General features: G+C 39.5%; 1 protein-coding gene across 2 annotated transcripts in view; it reads right to left on the bottom strand.

Moving 5' to 3' along the window:
• Window positions 1-15765, bottom strand: part of LOC136265130 (peroxisomal targeting signal 1 receptor-like) — a 186975-nt gene that overhangs the window by 116109 nt on the left and 55101 nt on the right. For both annotated transcript variants that reach the window (XM_066059924.1, XM_066059925.1), the window contains exons 12-13: window positions 15250-15366; window positions 7023-7049 (exon numbers count right to left, since the gene is read on the bottom strand). In XM_066059924.1, the coding sequence (XP_065915996.1) occupies window positions 7023-7049; window positions 15250-15366 (144 nt within the window). The remainder of the gene's footprint in view (window positions 1-7022; window positions 7050-15249; window positions 15367-15765) is intronic.

Genomic DNA, 15765 nt, shown 5'->3' with positions numbered 1-15765 from the left:
TCATAAAAATTGATTGCGTTAATTGTGACACAGGTTGGGTTTTGTGTCATATCTCCATGGTTTTTATCTCGATTCTCTTAAAACCACAACAAGGCACTCCTACGATGGTTACTCCATCTACATATCAATATTCAACTCATTCCTCCAAGTGGTTTACCCTGTAGGCATGACAGACCTTCGATCTTATTTTACGCACATAATCGGTCAGAACTCTGTGAATGTTCATCGGATTCCTACCAAAGTTGGTACTGAGATCCGCCTTAATGAGTCCTTCAAGTGTGCCAAATTTCAGCCCTGACTGGAGCACGCATTTGTGTTTTATAGCGGATTTTGCGAAATGTGCGAAATGAAGAAGTAGAAGAAGAAAATAAAACGAAGAAATTAAAACGAAATTTTGTTCGCTCGTATCTCAGAAATGGCTGGACCGATTTTCTTCAAATTTGGTATGTAGACTCCCATAACTGGCCGTCACGTCTGTAGTAAATTTGGTTCCAATCGGATAAGGGATCACAGAGCTACATAGGTGTGAAAATTGCGTCTTCTTTCTTCCTGTTAATATACTCATGGTGTGGCGTGCCGTCTTCTTGGGCCGCACGACACACTATCGTGTGTCTTGATATGTAATAGTTATACTGCGGCCCTCGTGCTTGTGCGTATATATCAGGCAAAGCACTCGTGCCCGTGGTATAACTAATATGTTCTACTTTAGCATGTAGAACCACCTAATTGGCAAAGTCTTCAGTTGGTATACCCTTAGAGAACCAAGTAAGTTGTGATTGTGGGATTAAATTTTGTCAAACAAACTGTGATTGTGGGATTCAATTTTAATACATCAAACAGTAGTTTTATTTTTGCTAATATAGCAATTTTAAGAGACTAGTGTTAATTGTGTTACTTTATTAATACATTTACAAAAGTAAAAAACAAACTACTGTTGATATATTAAAACTGAATCCCACAATCACAGGTTCTTTGGCAGAATTCAATCCCACAATCACAACTTGCTTGATTCCCTATATAAGAGAAGAGGATAACAGTATAACATCAAAGAAATCTGATGATGTCTGGACATATTGTGCACTCCTATTTGTTGTGCAATGTCTCAAGTTAATGAGATATACGCACTGGTGGCAGTGCGTAAATTTCGTTAAGGCAGTGTGTAACAAGATATTATGTACCACTCTGCGTGGGTAGTTCAAAGGCTCCGCCAGTGCCATAATTTGTATATTGCACTGCTGCAGACTGCAGCGAGTGCATTATAACTTATAACGCACTGGTTGCGGTTTTGTAGACCACAACGAGTGTATTATAAGTTATAATGCACCGACCGCAGTGCAATATACAGATATTGCACTGGCTGCGGTTTTGTACAGCATAGCACAAGTGCCAGTGGCGAAGACCACTATGACACCTCACCTAATAGGTGGAAGGACACTTCACAGATCACTCGGATTCTTTTATAGCCTAACATGTAAAGGTCGATTGTGGGCCATAACGTCACCAATACGTATAATGTTTACAAGCAGTCAATGGTGATCGAAAAAGCCAACACGGGTGGCCACAACTCGTCTACATATATATATAAACGTACTTATACACCTTACTAGTCTGGTGCCATCTAAGCCCAGATTAAACTGTAGTTCACTTCGACAATGACTCAATAAAACAAATATATTCTAAATAATACTAACCTTTATGTTCGATTGTGGTAACCAGTTTTGTCATGCCACCAGATTCGAGTTTAGCCAGTGTGAATAGTAAGAATTAGACTAGTATCGTTTAGTAGTTGGGTTTTGTTTACTTAAAACGTCTATTTGGCTACTTATTTTCGCTCAAGGGAATCACTACGGCGATTAGTCTGGTGCTTAGTCTATATGGCGATTGAGTGATCATGCTGGCATGTTGAGCACTACATAATGAGAGTCGAACAGCGAATGCAGGTTAGTGATATAACCCATAGCGTACTAGCAAGAGTTAATAATAGAGCTTTCAATATCTCAGGTGGCTGCAGTACTGCAGGGGGAACGTCATCGCAACGTCCTGCTTGTTTACCCACAATCGATGTTAGAAACCTGGCCTTTATAAGTGTTACAGCTGTCTTGTGAGACTCTCCCCACCTATTAGGTGAGTGGTACATAACAGTTATACAACGTGCACTCGTGCTCTACCTGTATAAACGCACTTGCCTTCGGGCCTAACGGCCCTCAAGCTCGTGCGTTTATATTAGGCAGAGCACTCGTGGCTGTTGTATAACTATATAATGTACCACTCTGCGTGGGCAGTTCAAAGGCACCACCAGTGCCATAATTTGTATATTGCACTGCTGCAGACCGCAGCGAGTGCATTATAACTTATAACGCACTGGTTGCGGTTTTGTAGACCACAACGAGTGCATTATAAGTTATAATGCACCGACCGCAGTGCAATATACAGATATTGCACTGGCTGCGGTTTTGTACAGCATAGCACAAGTGCCGGTGGCGAAGACCACTACGACACCTCACCTGATAGGTGGAAAGACACTTCACAGATCACTCGAATTCTTTTATAGGCTGACATGTAAAGGTCGATTGTGGGCCATAACGTCACCAATACGTATAATGTTTACAAGCAGCCAATGGCGATTGAAAAAGCCAACATGGGTAGCCACAACTCTAGTCTACATATATATAAACGTACTTATACACCTTACTAGTCTGGTGCCATCTTAGTCCAGATTAAACTGTAGTCCACTTCGACAATGACTCAATAAAACAAATATATTCTAAATAATACTAACCTTTACGTTCGATTGTGGTAACCAGTTTTGTCATGCCACCAGATTCGAGTTTAGCCTGTGTGAATAGTAAGAATTAGACTAGCATCGTTTAGTAGTTGGGTTTTGTTTACTTAAAACGTCTATTTAGCTACTTTTTTTCGCTCGAGGGAATCACTATGGCGATTAGTCTGGCGCTTAGTCTATATGGCGATTGAGTGATCACGCTGGTATGTTGAGCACTACATAATGAGAGTCGAACAGCGAATGCAGGTTAGTGATATAACCCATAGCGTACTAGCTTTCAATATCTAGGTGGCTGCAGTACTGCAGGGTGAACGTCATCGCAACGTCCGGCTTGGTTAACCACAATCGATGTTAGAAACCTGGCCTTTATAAGTGTTACAGCTGTCTTGTGAGACTCTCCCCACCTATTAGGTGAGTGGTACATAAGAGTTATACAACGTGCACTCGTGCTCTGCCTGTATAAACGCACTTGCCTTCAGGCCTAACGGCCCTCAGGCTCGTGCGTTTATATCAGGGAGAGCACTCGTGGCCGTTGTATAACTATATAATACGCACTGCCTTAATGAGATATATGTACTGGTAGCATTTTGAGTCAGTGCGATAAGTGATATATATGTACCGGCTTTCCTTTGATCTGAGGTGTGAAAGTGGTACATATATATGTAATATATAAACCATGGCTACGAGGTGTATTGCACTTATATCCATCCCAACCCCGAAGTCAGAGGAAGTTTACAGTTGATAAATGCCGAGGCGAAGCCGAGGCGTTTATCAACAGTAAACTTCCAATGACTGAGGAGGAGGGGTGTATGTAAGTGCAATGCACCGAAGTGAGCCATGGTTCATATGATATATACCATGTTTCTAAATTAATCCGCACTATATTACTTACTAACAACCCATATGCACACAAACCAACTTAAAGTATATACTTACACTTAATTCGCCATAGTTTGGCATGGTAGACACACTGGAAACATTCCTCTCACAATTCAGCTCTCACAATGAAGAATCAAATTGATTGTGGGACTTAGTAAACATATCTCCGTATATCGCCAGGACTTGTCCGTTAATATCAACAAACGTAGGAGCAACGTTACTTGCTGCCATCCATCATCGAAGTCGCTAGGTATGGGTATAAAATGAGTCCAGTGGTTGGACTCTTACTGGCTAGGGTGATTGATCGCCTAGCGTGACGAAGGCTATTAGCCTGAGTCATCTGGGTGATTAGTCATGCTAGCGTGGGCGTCGTTCGCCCGCCCACGTCGGGCTATCAGCCCGTAATCGTGACACAGTAATGTGTCACATGACATCCCATTGTGAGTATATTTATACTTACCTGGGTGAGTATATATATACTCACCTCAGGTAGGTATATATATATACTCTCCTGTGGGTTGGGGTGTATATGCCCTATATGTAACCAGCGGCACCTTTGAAGTTTCATGTGATCATGGTATATATATATATATTTATTACATGCCAATTAATTTCTACAGGATAACTTGTTTGCAGTTGATCTCTCCGCTGGGTGACTTGAAATGTAGCTGAACTCTTTACAGGGTGATTTGTGTGTAGCTGAATCATAATCATAATCAAGATTTAAAGCAGATTTTTAATACTTTAAACGTTAACATTTTTTATTCTATCAGTAATTGTACTGTATATATATACGTAGTAGTTGTAACATGGGCACGAGTGATTTGCCTGAAATATACGCACAAGCACAAGGGCGCAGTGCAAGTGTATTTATATGGGATCATGTGAGTTTTGATTCTGGATAATGTCGAAAGAGCAACGACAAGGTGCTGGCCCAATGTAAGTGTATCGACACGAGCATGCAGATCGCTTCGATTGTGGGTACACAATAAAACACAGGAAACCTAAATGTGAGCTGAAAAGCTAATAATAAAGCTTAAGTGACACTATAAAGTACTTACTATACTACCCATGAATAAACTAAAGCAGTGAATATGTTTACAACGCTATAATGGCCTAGTAAATTAAGTGCCACGCCTAGTAAATATACACAGCGACGACATGTGACATCGCGCCAGGTGTGAAAACAGCAATATAAATACGATTCAAGTGCACTAAAGTACTTACTTTACTAACCATGAATAAACTAAAGTTATTTTTCTGTTCATAGACAATTTTACCACCAACCTTGCTGAATGCTGGATGCATATACGCACAAATTTGATGGTGGTAAGAAAATCAACCTGAGCCAGGCGGGGATCTTGGCAAGGGAGATGTGCAGGAGCGGGATTGCGATGGAATGAAGGTGCTGCCTGGGGTCAGCCATCATGGGAGAAAGCCACTGGTAGTCAGCCAACTGACATTTTGAAACAAGCAGCAGGTGCTGCTCAAAAGCAGACTGATGTGGACAGGAAGCGAAAATCCAAATATGCTGCAAAGCTGCAAAGAAAGAAAGCTCGATACAGTTCCAATGACAACAGGTTGAGTGCAAGATTGGCCTATTCCAGGTGATGATAAAAAAGTTATGGAATTTGTAACACATAATAATTTATATGAAACATAAAAATAGCTAATAAGAATAGTGGGATTTTAAAGTATACACATGTTATCTACACATTTTGCGATCTTTACGTTAAGGTGTATTCACTTTGTTCTATAGGTATGATGGTGATCCTGATGCAGAGGATGTTCTGACTGACAGCCCTTCAGACCAATTAAAACAATACCTACAAAACCGAAATTGCGGTCAGGGATGTGCCCACAATGGTCAGCAGTGGTCGGGACCAACCACCACTCAGATAAAATAGCCACCACTCAACCAAAAATAACCACCACTATTACTTACCATTCAGTACAAATGCACCACTAACTTTTGTAATTATAGCCATCCTAAACCTCAAGTCTGTTTTATAGCCACCACTATTCTAAACCTGGGCACATCCCTGTGCGGTTGATGAAAGAAAGGCCAACAGAATACAATTACTCACCATGCATCAGCACGACGCATCTACAGTGTGGTATACTGAAAGAAGACGGCGAATAACATCTTCCCTGTCTGGGTCCATAGCCTAGAGACGGTCAACAACAGCAGTGGCTCGGATGGTCTATCAAAAACTTTATTCAACTTTCCGTGGCAATGCAACAACTCGCTGGGGCCTTGATAACGAGGAAGACAGTGCAAAGCAGTACTTGGAACACCTTAGAAAAATATCACCCAAAGCAACAGTCACAACAACATGTGGCCTAGTTGTCTCTGTTGTCCATCCCTAGCTGGCTGCAACACCTGATGGGTGGGTCTATGATCCCACATCCACCATCTCATCAGAAGGGTTGATAGAATTTAAGAATCCCAGCAGCTACAAAGAGGTGACAATAAACGAGGCAATAACAACAAAGAAGTGTGATTGTCTTACCATTTGCAATGGAATGGCACAGCTGAAACGGGCTCACAACTACCACTATCAGATACAAACAGCTATGTTTTGCACGGTAAGGAGATGGTGCGACTTTGTACTTCGCACAACTGTCGGCTTCCATTGTGAAAGAGTTGAATACAATAAAGATTTTTGGAATACATTCATACACAAGCTCCGACACTTTTATTTTCTCACTATCTTGCCGGAGCTGGCAGTCAAACACATGGCCATCAGGGAGCCAAAAGACTGGATAACAGATGAAGATGCCTTCTTGGATGAAATAACGATGCTTGTAACCAGCACTGACAAGAACTCCGATGCATGCACCGCACACGTTGCACTTTATGGTTCACAATCACCTACAGAGCATTTTCCTTCACAATAACAATACAGCAACACTATTATTACCTTGTATTTACAGCATCTTCATGGTGAAGAATCATTCACGTGGCAGTCTCATTACTCAACTCGTGCATTAATACGTAAGAGTTCTTTATATGCGGTTTATTGAATATATCCGGCCACATTTATGGGTATCCCGTAACCTTAAAACTACTTTTAAAAAGTACCTTCAAAGGTTTAAAAAGCTACTTTGAAGTTGCAACACTGTAAGTCGTGCATTACAACCATTACATACATACATACATACATACATACATATATATATACATACATGCATACATACATACATACATACATACATACATACATACATACATACATACATACATACATACATACATACATACATACATACAAACATACAAACATACATACATACATACATACATATATACATACACACATACAAAAATACATACAAACACATATACATACACACATACCTCCACATTTTCTGGTCTTTCTTGTACCTAGAAATATTTGTATGCATTAATATACAGGACAATATTACAGTATATTGTACTTTGCGTGGGAGGATCAAAGCGATGCCGTATATCGTATTCTCTATACAGTACTAATAAACTACATAACTGTACTGTACTGTATGAGTCATACAGTACAGTTATGCAGCTAATTGGGCAAATACAGTACAGTTATGCGCTCAATTGGGCAAATACAGCACACTTGGGCAAATACAGTACAGTTATGCGGAGAAATTATTTAAGGAATGTTACATAAACAACACACTGTAAATCGCTAAAACCAGCCAAACTAATCCTACCAGTTCATTCTACCTCTAGGAATAGATTGTATAAACACTTACTGATCATCTGATTATGAAGCTTTTTAAACACGACTCCACTAAGACAGCACGATTGAGACATTGTAAATCACTAAAACTAGTCAAACTAATCCTATTAGTTTGTTCTACGACTAGAAATAGATTAGCTAAACACTTACTGATATCCTTATCACCGAAAATCACAGCAGTTTGAGTACTAGAGAAAATCGCTCCGAGCCAGACGACCAGGAAGTACAATATAACACTTAAAGCACCGCCTTGCTTGTGTATGAAAAATACAGTACTCGGGGGGTGTCTTGAGGCAAATACAGCTTCTCAACACCCCCCCCCCCCCCCCTCGTACTGCACATTCCGTACACACGCGCAGTGGTGCTTTAACTCTAACATAAATACTTACATACACACATACGTTTTGTATGTAGCACACCATTTGCTACAATATCAGATAGTGCTGTACACTGGTGTCCAATTAACCGGTTATTAACCAGTGTTGTCTAGGTCAGTCAATAACTGGTGAAGAAACCTTTAAACCGGTTATTGCTCACCCACTTGGTAAACCATAAATTACCCCTGCTGATAAGTGTTAACATCATAACATAACCTCAAAGAATGTGATTGTAATAACTGTTACTGCTAGACAAGATGTTGATGGTCACTTTGGTACCACCCTAAACCTTCCAGCAGGCTTGTTGACTCCCATTATGTCTGCCAATATACAAACAAACCAATTAACCAGTTATTGCCAATTATTGGTAGGCAATTAACTTGTGACAAAAATTCTGTAGGTGTACAGCACTAATATCAGATAGTACGTAATCTCAAATAGGTTTGCATTTTCTTTACTATCACACTCCGATGGTATTAAAAATGAACAAAATGTTAATTCTCTACTGAGCAGCATTTAGTAATAAAAGATTGTCTGACTGACTGACTGAAGGACTGTGTTCCGTATGCATAATACGTGTAGGGTACATATCATATGTATAAACATAAATATACTCATACATAAACACACATATAAGTATACAGGGTATGTACCATTCACATATGGTATGGTGATCCATACATATGAGTATAGCCTATAATCCATGATAGACCTACTGTGTATTTTAGCTTCACATACAGTATATGTTATAGAAAAAATTGGGGGGAGTGGGCTACAATCTCTCTACTTTTACTTCCAAGGAGACTTATAACCTCTATTTGGCTTTGAGATATACTCTAATAGAACAGTCAAGTACTGGTATTAAAAACAGTCAAGTGTAGCTAATAAATGAAGACTACATCAAGCTTTATGCCTACGTACATCACTATTTCATTGTTTGTAAGCATTTGGTTAACCCAATTCAATGACCTTATGTCTCAGCTCTTCATAAGGATATCTATGTACAGTACTAAATACGCCAAAAGTACAGTGCTATGCACCACTACAACAATGTTAAAAGTTTATTTCTCTATAAAAAGTGGCACCAAGACATTTAGCAAATGTAAAAAGATGTCCCTACTGGGTGCCAGTACACCTTGGTAAAATGGCCCAATCCTGATTGCTCCCCCCCTCCCCACTACATACAGTACTTGGTCATAAAAGCAGGGAACAGCTGGTACAGCACCACATGGCCTACATGTGGACTTGGTCATAGTGACTTGATCCATCAAAAGAAAGCTGTTAGGTAAACTGGCTGCACCTAGTGCTAGGATCAAGCCTCTTAACGCCAGCACCATATGCAGGGCTTCTGAAGTGGCCTACTTTAGCCACTCTGGTCATCTACCAGGCACTGATGGGGTTGTAAGTGTATCACAATGCACATATTTGCAAAGGAGTGGAAAGAAAAAAAACAAACAACAACAACAAAAAAAACAATTCCCAAGGAGGACAAAGTTACTAAAAGCCACGATGCATGCACTGTAACTTCTACAGTTGGTGAAAAGAAATGTCTAGGGATGAAGAGACATTGAACAGTAAAGACATTAATCAAATAGCATTACCCATAGTAGAGTTACGCTTGACTAAAGGCACCAGCCAGGAAGGATTTGGGTCATCCTGAAGGCATACTATGCTTTACCAACCTGCCAAGCTGGTGTTAAGAAAAATGAGGCTGGTTATTTAATGGATAGCAAAGCCCAAATTTTATGATCCCTAATATACTATCTAATACAAAACAGCCAAGCTGTAAAAAAAGTGTGCGGCCCTCAGAAAGGCTATTGTGAAAAAAGATGTGAAATCCAAGGTGGCGGCCAAGAAATGGCTGTGATGGTAGGTTAATGGTAAAAATTTTAATAATGACAATTCAGGTAAATTTTATGAAGCGGAACAAAAATTCACCTGAATTGTCGTTATTAAAATTTTTACCATTAACCTACCATCACAGCCATTTCTTGGCCGCCACCTTGGATTTCACATCTTTTTTCACCATAGCCTTTCTGAGGGCCGCACACTTTTTTTACAGCTTGGCTGTTTTGGATTAGATTTCATTTCTTTTTGTATTTGTATACCCCAAAGCCGGCCTATGGCCAGCTTTGGGACTTTTTTAACCTATGTTTTTTTTCTTTACTATAGGAAGACGAAAAGATGAAGTAGATGTACTTTAAATATTTTATCAGTAAATGTACAAATTATATATATAATACATATGTGATCGGATTTGCAAAAAGGGGTCTTCCACACAAATCCAATTTGCCAACTTTGACAATTGATAACTTCAGATTGGAAAGAGCTATTGCCTTGAAAATTGGACAGTGGTGATTTCTTTGCAGCTGAACTCTCTACATGATAGTTTCTTTGTAGCTGAACTCTCTACAAGGTAATTTCTTCTAGCTGATCTCTCTACAGGGAGATTTTTTGTAGCTGAACTATCTACAAGGTAACTTCTTCTAGCTGATCTCTCTACAGGGTGATTTGTTTGTAGCTGAATTCTTTACAGGTGATTTGTTTGCAGCTGAGCTCTTTACAGAATGGTTTCTTTGTAGCTGAACTCTCTACAAAGTAACTTCTTCTAACTGATCTTTCTACAGGGTGATTTGTTTGTAGCTGAACTATCTACAAAGTAACTTCTTCTAGCTGATCTCTCTACAGGGAGATTTGTTTGTAGCTGAACTCTCTACAGGTGATTTGTATGTAGCTGAATTCTGTACAGGTGATTTGTTTGTAGCTGAATTCTGTACAGGTGGTTTCTTTGTAGCTGAACTCTCTAAAAGGTAACTTCTTCTAACTGATCTTTCTACAGGGCAATTTGTTTCTGGCAGAATTTTCTACAGGGTGATTTCTTTGCAGCTGAACTCTCTACATGATGGTTTCTTTGTAGCTGAACACTCTACAAGGTAATTTCTTCTAACTGATCTCTCTACAGGGTGATTTGTTTGTAGCTGAACCATCTACAAGGTAACTTCTTCTAGCTGATCTCTCTACAGGATGATTTGTTCGTAGCTGAATTCTGTACAGGTGATTTGTTTGCAGCTGAGCTCTTTACAGAATGGTTTCTTTGTAGCTGAACTCTCTACAAGGTAACTTTTCTAGCTGATGTCTCTACAAGGTAGCTAGTTTGTAGCTGAACTCTCCACATGGTGGTTTCTTTGTAACAGAACTTTCTACAAGGTGACTTCTTCTAGCTGATCTTTAAATAGGGTGATTTGTTTGTAGCTTCACTCTCTACAAGGTAACTTCTTCTAGCTGATCTCTCTACAGGGAGATTTGTTTGTAACTGAACTTTCTAAATGATGGTTTCTTTGTAGCTGAACTCTCTACAAGTTAACTTCTTCTAGCTGATCTCTCTGCAGGGTGATTTGTTTGTAGCTGAATTCTGTACAGGTGATTTGTTTGCAGCTGAGCTCTTTACAGAATGGTTTCTTTGTAGCTGAACTCTCTACAAGGTAACTTCTTCTAACTGATCTTTCTACGGGGCAATTTGTTTCTGGCAGAATTTTCTACAGGGTGATTTCTTTGCAGCTGAACTCTCTACATGGTGTTTTCTTTGTAGCTGAACTCTCTACAAGGTAACTTCTTCTAGCTGATCTCTCTACAGGGTGACTTGTTCGTAGCTGAACGATCTACAAGGTAACTTCTTCTAGCTGATCTCTCTACAGGGAGATTTGTTTGTAGCTGAACTCTCTACAGGTGATTTGTTTGAAGCTGAACTCTCTAAATGATGGTTTCTTTGTAGCTGAACTCTCTACAAGTTAACTTCTTCTAGCTGATCTCTCTACATGGTGATTTGTTTGTAGCTGAACTATCTACAAGGTAACTTCTTCTAACTGATCTTTCTACAGGGCAATTTGTTCGTGGCAGAATTTTATACAGGGTGATTTCTTTGCAGCTGAACTCTCTACATGGTGGTTTCTTTGTTGCTGAACTCTCTACAAGGTAACTTCTTCTAGCTGATCTCTCTACAGGGTGATTTGTTTGTAGCTGAACGATCTACAAGGTAACTTCTTCTAGCTGATCTCTCTACAGGGAGATTTTTTTGTAGCTGAACTCTCTACAGGTGATTTGTTTGAAGCTGAACTATCTAAATGATGGTTTCTTTGTAGCTGAACTCTCTACAAGGTAACTTTTCTAGCTGATGTCTCTACAAGGTAGCTAGTTTGTAGCTGAACTCTCTACATGGTGGTTTCTTTGTAACAGAACTTTCTACAAGGTGACTTCTTCTAGCTGATCTTTCAATAGGGTGATTTGTTTGTAGCTTCACTCTCTACAAGGTAACTTCTTCTAGCTGATCTCTCTACAGGGAGATTTGTTTGTAACTGAACTTTCTAAATGATGGTTTCTTTGTAGCTGAACTCTCTACAAGTTAACTTCTTCTAGCTGATCTCTCTGCAGGGTGATTTGTTTGTAGCTGAATTCTGTACAGGTGATTTGTTTGCAGCTGAGCTCTTTACAGAATGGTTTCTTTGTAGCTGAACTCTCTATAAGGTAACTTCTTCTAGCTGATGTCTCTACAATGTCACTATTTTGTAGTTGAGCTCTCTACATGGTGGTTTTTTTGTAACTGAACTCTCTACAAGGTGACCTCTTCTAGCTGATCTTTCTACAGGGTGATTTGTTTGAAGCTGAACTCTCTACAAGGTAACTTCTTCTAGCTGATCTCTCTACAGGTAGATTTGTTTGTAGCTGAACTCTCTACATGATGGTTTCTTTGTAGTTGAACTCTCTCAAGGTAACTTCTTCTAGCTGATGTCTTTACAGGGTCACTAGTTTGTAGCTGAATTCTCTACATGGTGGTTTCTTTGTAACTGAACTCTCTACAAGGTAACTTTTTCTAGCTCATCTTTCTACAGGGTGATTTATTTGTAGCTGAATTCTGTACAGGTGGTTTGTTTGCAGCTGAGCTCTTTAAAGAATGGTTTCTTTGTAGCTGAACTCTCTACAAGGTAACTTCTTCTAGCTGATGTCTCGACAAGGTCACTAGTTTGTAGCTGAGCTCTCTACATGGTGTTTTTTTTGTAACTGAACTCTCTACAAGGTGACCTCTTCTAGCTGATTTTTCTACAGGGTGATTTGTTTGAAGCTGAACTCTCTACAAGGTAACTTCTTCTAGCTGATCTCTCTACAGGGAGATTTGTTTGTAGCTGAACTCTCTATAAGGTGATTTGTTTGTAGTTGATCTCTCTGCAGGTTGATTTGTTTTAGCTGAACTCTCTACAGGCTGATTTGTTTGTAGCCGATCTCTCTACAGGGTAATTTGTTTGTAGCTGAACTCTCTAAAAGTTGATTTGTGTGTAGCTGATCTCTCTGCAGGTTGATTTGTTTGTAGCCGATCTCTCTACAGGGCAATTTGTTTGTAGCTGATCTCTCTACAGGGTGATTTTTTTGTAGCTGACCTCTCTTCAGGGTGATTTGTTTCTAGCTGATCTCTCTACAGGGTGATTTCTTGTAGCTGACCTCTCTTCAGGGTGATTTGTTTCTAGCTGATTGCTCTACAGGTTGATTTGTTTGTAGATGAACTCTCTACAGGGTAATTTGCTTGTAGCTGAACTCCTTACTTTGTGTCTAGTTTGTAGCTGATCTCTCTACAGGGTGATTTGTTTGTAGCTGAACTCCTTACATTGTGTGTAGTTTCTAGCTGATCTCTCTACAGGGTGATTTGTTTGTAGCTGATCTCTCTACAAGTTGATTTGTGTGTATATAGATGATCTCTCTGCAGGTTGATTTGTTTGTAGCCGATCTCTCTACAGGTAATCTGTTTGTAGCTGAACTCTCTATAAGGTGATTTGTTTGTAGCTGATCTCTCTGCAGGTTGATTTGTTTTAGCTGAACTCTCTACAGGGTGATTGCTTGTAGCTGAACTCCTTACATTGTGTCTAGTTTCTAGCTGATGTCTCTACAGGGTGATTTTTTGTAGCTGAACTCTCTTCAGGGTAATTTGTTTCTAGCTGATCTCTCTACAGGTAGATTTGTGTTGATTTGTTCATTGCTGATCGCTCTAAAGGTAATTGATTTGTTGCAGTTGAACACCCTGCAAAGTGTTTTGTTTGTAGCTGATCACTCTAAAGGGTAATTTGTTTGTAGCTGAACTCTCTCCACAGTGACTTGTGTGTAGCAGAATTCTGTGTAACTGAATTCTCTAGAGAGTGACTTAATTGTAGCTGAATTCTCTACACAGTGCATGACTTGTTTATAGCTGAACTTTCTTCAGTGTGACTTGTAATGTTCTGAATCTCTATAGTGGTATATTTGCTTAACTCTCCACATGGTGACTGTCTTCTTGCTGAACTGTCTATAAGATTAACTGTTTGCAGCTGAACTCCCTACAGAATAACTTGTGATGTAATAAAATTCTATAATGGAGTAAATAAATTAGCCAAATGCTCTATTAGGGTGACTGTTCTATTAGAGTATCTCGATCTCGCATTTGCTACACGGAGTTGGCTTTCGAATCATAACTCAGTGGTTTGTAATCCGATTCTTCTGTACTACTGCAAGGACTTTCTATGAAGATTATTCCAGCTATACACCGATTTTCAGCTCATTGCTCTAAGCGGTTTGCCTAGTAGGCGTGAAAACTAATACTTTTTTATTCATAAAAATCGATCGCGTAATTGTGACACAGGTTGGGTTTTGTGTCATATCTCCGTGGTCTTTATCTCGATTCCTTTCAAACCACCAAAAGGCACTCCTACGATGGTTACTCCATCTACATAGCAATTTTCAACTCATTCCATGAAGCGGTTTACCCTGTAGGCGTGACAACAAATCGATCTTGGTTTACGCGAATAATCGGTCATAACTCCTGAACCATTCATCGGATTTGTACCAAAGTTGATGCTAGGATTCGCCTTTGGACTCCCTTTCTGTGTGCCAAATTTCAAGGCGATCGGAGTACGCGTTTGCTTGTTATAGCAATTTTTGCAAGTGTGCGAAAAGACGAAGAAGAAAAAAAACGAAGAAAAAAAAACGAAACTTTGGCAGCTCGTATCTCGGAAATGGCTGGAGCGATTTCCTTCAAATTTGGAATGTAGACTCCCTTGGCTGGCGGGCAACTGTGTAGCAAATTTGGTTCCAATCAGATAAGTGATCACCGAGATACAAAGGTGTGAAAATGACGTTTTTGTTCTTCCTGTCAATATACTCACGGTGTGGCGCGCCGGCTTCTTGGGCCGCACGACACACTATCGTGTGTCTTGATCCTACCATATTGTTTGTCTACTCTGTGTGTGTTTAAAAGCATTTCAAACAAAGAACAGTATGAAAAGCGCCTATGCAATCAATCTCCAGTACTTATATGTACAGTAATGTAAAAATTATAGGATGGCTTTTGGGCGATATTTTTGTGGGGAAGTGCAAGCCCACCATGAGTGCAGTACTACTGTTTTAAAAACTTTTTCTACCAAATGACAGCATATAATTGTTTAAAGATGATACAATCACAGCTAACCTCAGCTTCGAATAGCAGCACAGCACTGGACAGATCTCCTTCCTTTAGTTTTTTAAGTCCTTCCTCAAATGGGTGAGTGATATTACGTAATGGATTATTTTGTTCGAAATGATACTCCTACATACGTACATAGATTTACATTTATACACAATTAGAACACAAAAAGTTAACATCAAGTATTACAGAAATAGTAGGAATCACTAATCAAAAACCATCATGATTTTGATATCATTATTTGGCATTGGTTAGTTATACAATATGGAAAGCGAGCTCAACATCTTTGGCACCGAGGGTTACTGTAGTTGTCTTATGTGGCTGTGTGAATTTGTTGTTACCACTTTAACTGCTGGGTACTTCATTCATAGGTTAAAAACAAGGTGCAATGAGACTTCTCTTGATGAGGTTAACACATCTTGGCCTTCCTTGCTTCTTGATGAACTCTCGATGTACAAAAGTGATAGCAACAAATTTCTTTAACCATACTAGTGTATTACATCTAGCCATTGATTCAGACGA

The sequence above is a fragment of the Dysidea avara genome, chromosome 8 (assembly GCF_963678975.1).
Source record: "Dysidea avara chromosome 8, odDysAvar1.4, whole genome shotgun sequence".
NCBI classification, from domain to species: domain Eukaryota; kingdom Metazoa; phylum Porifera; class Demospongiae; order Dictyoceratida; family Dysideidae; genus Dysidea; species Dysidea avara.
The sequence above is the reverse complement of the archived record's forward strand: the minus strand, read 5'-3'. Positions and strand labels throughout refer to the sequence as shown.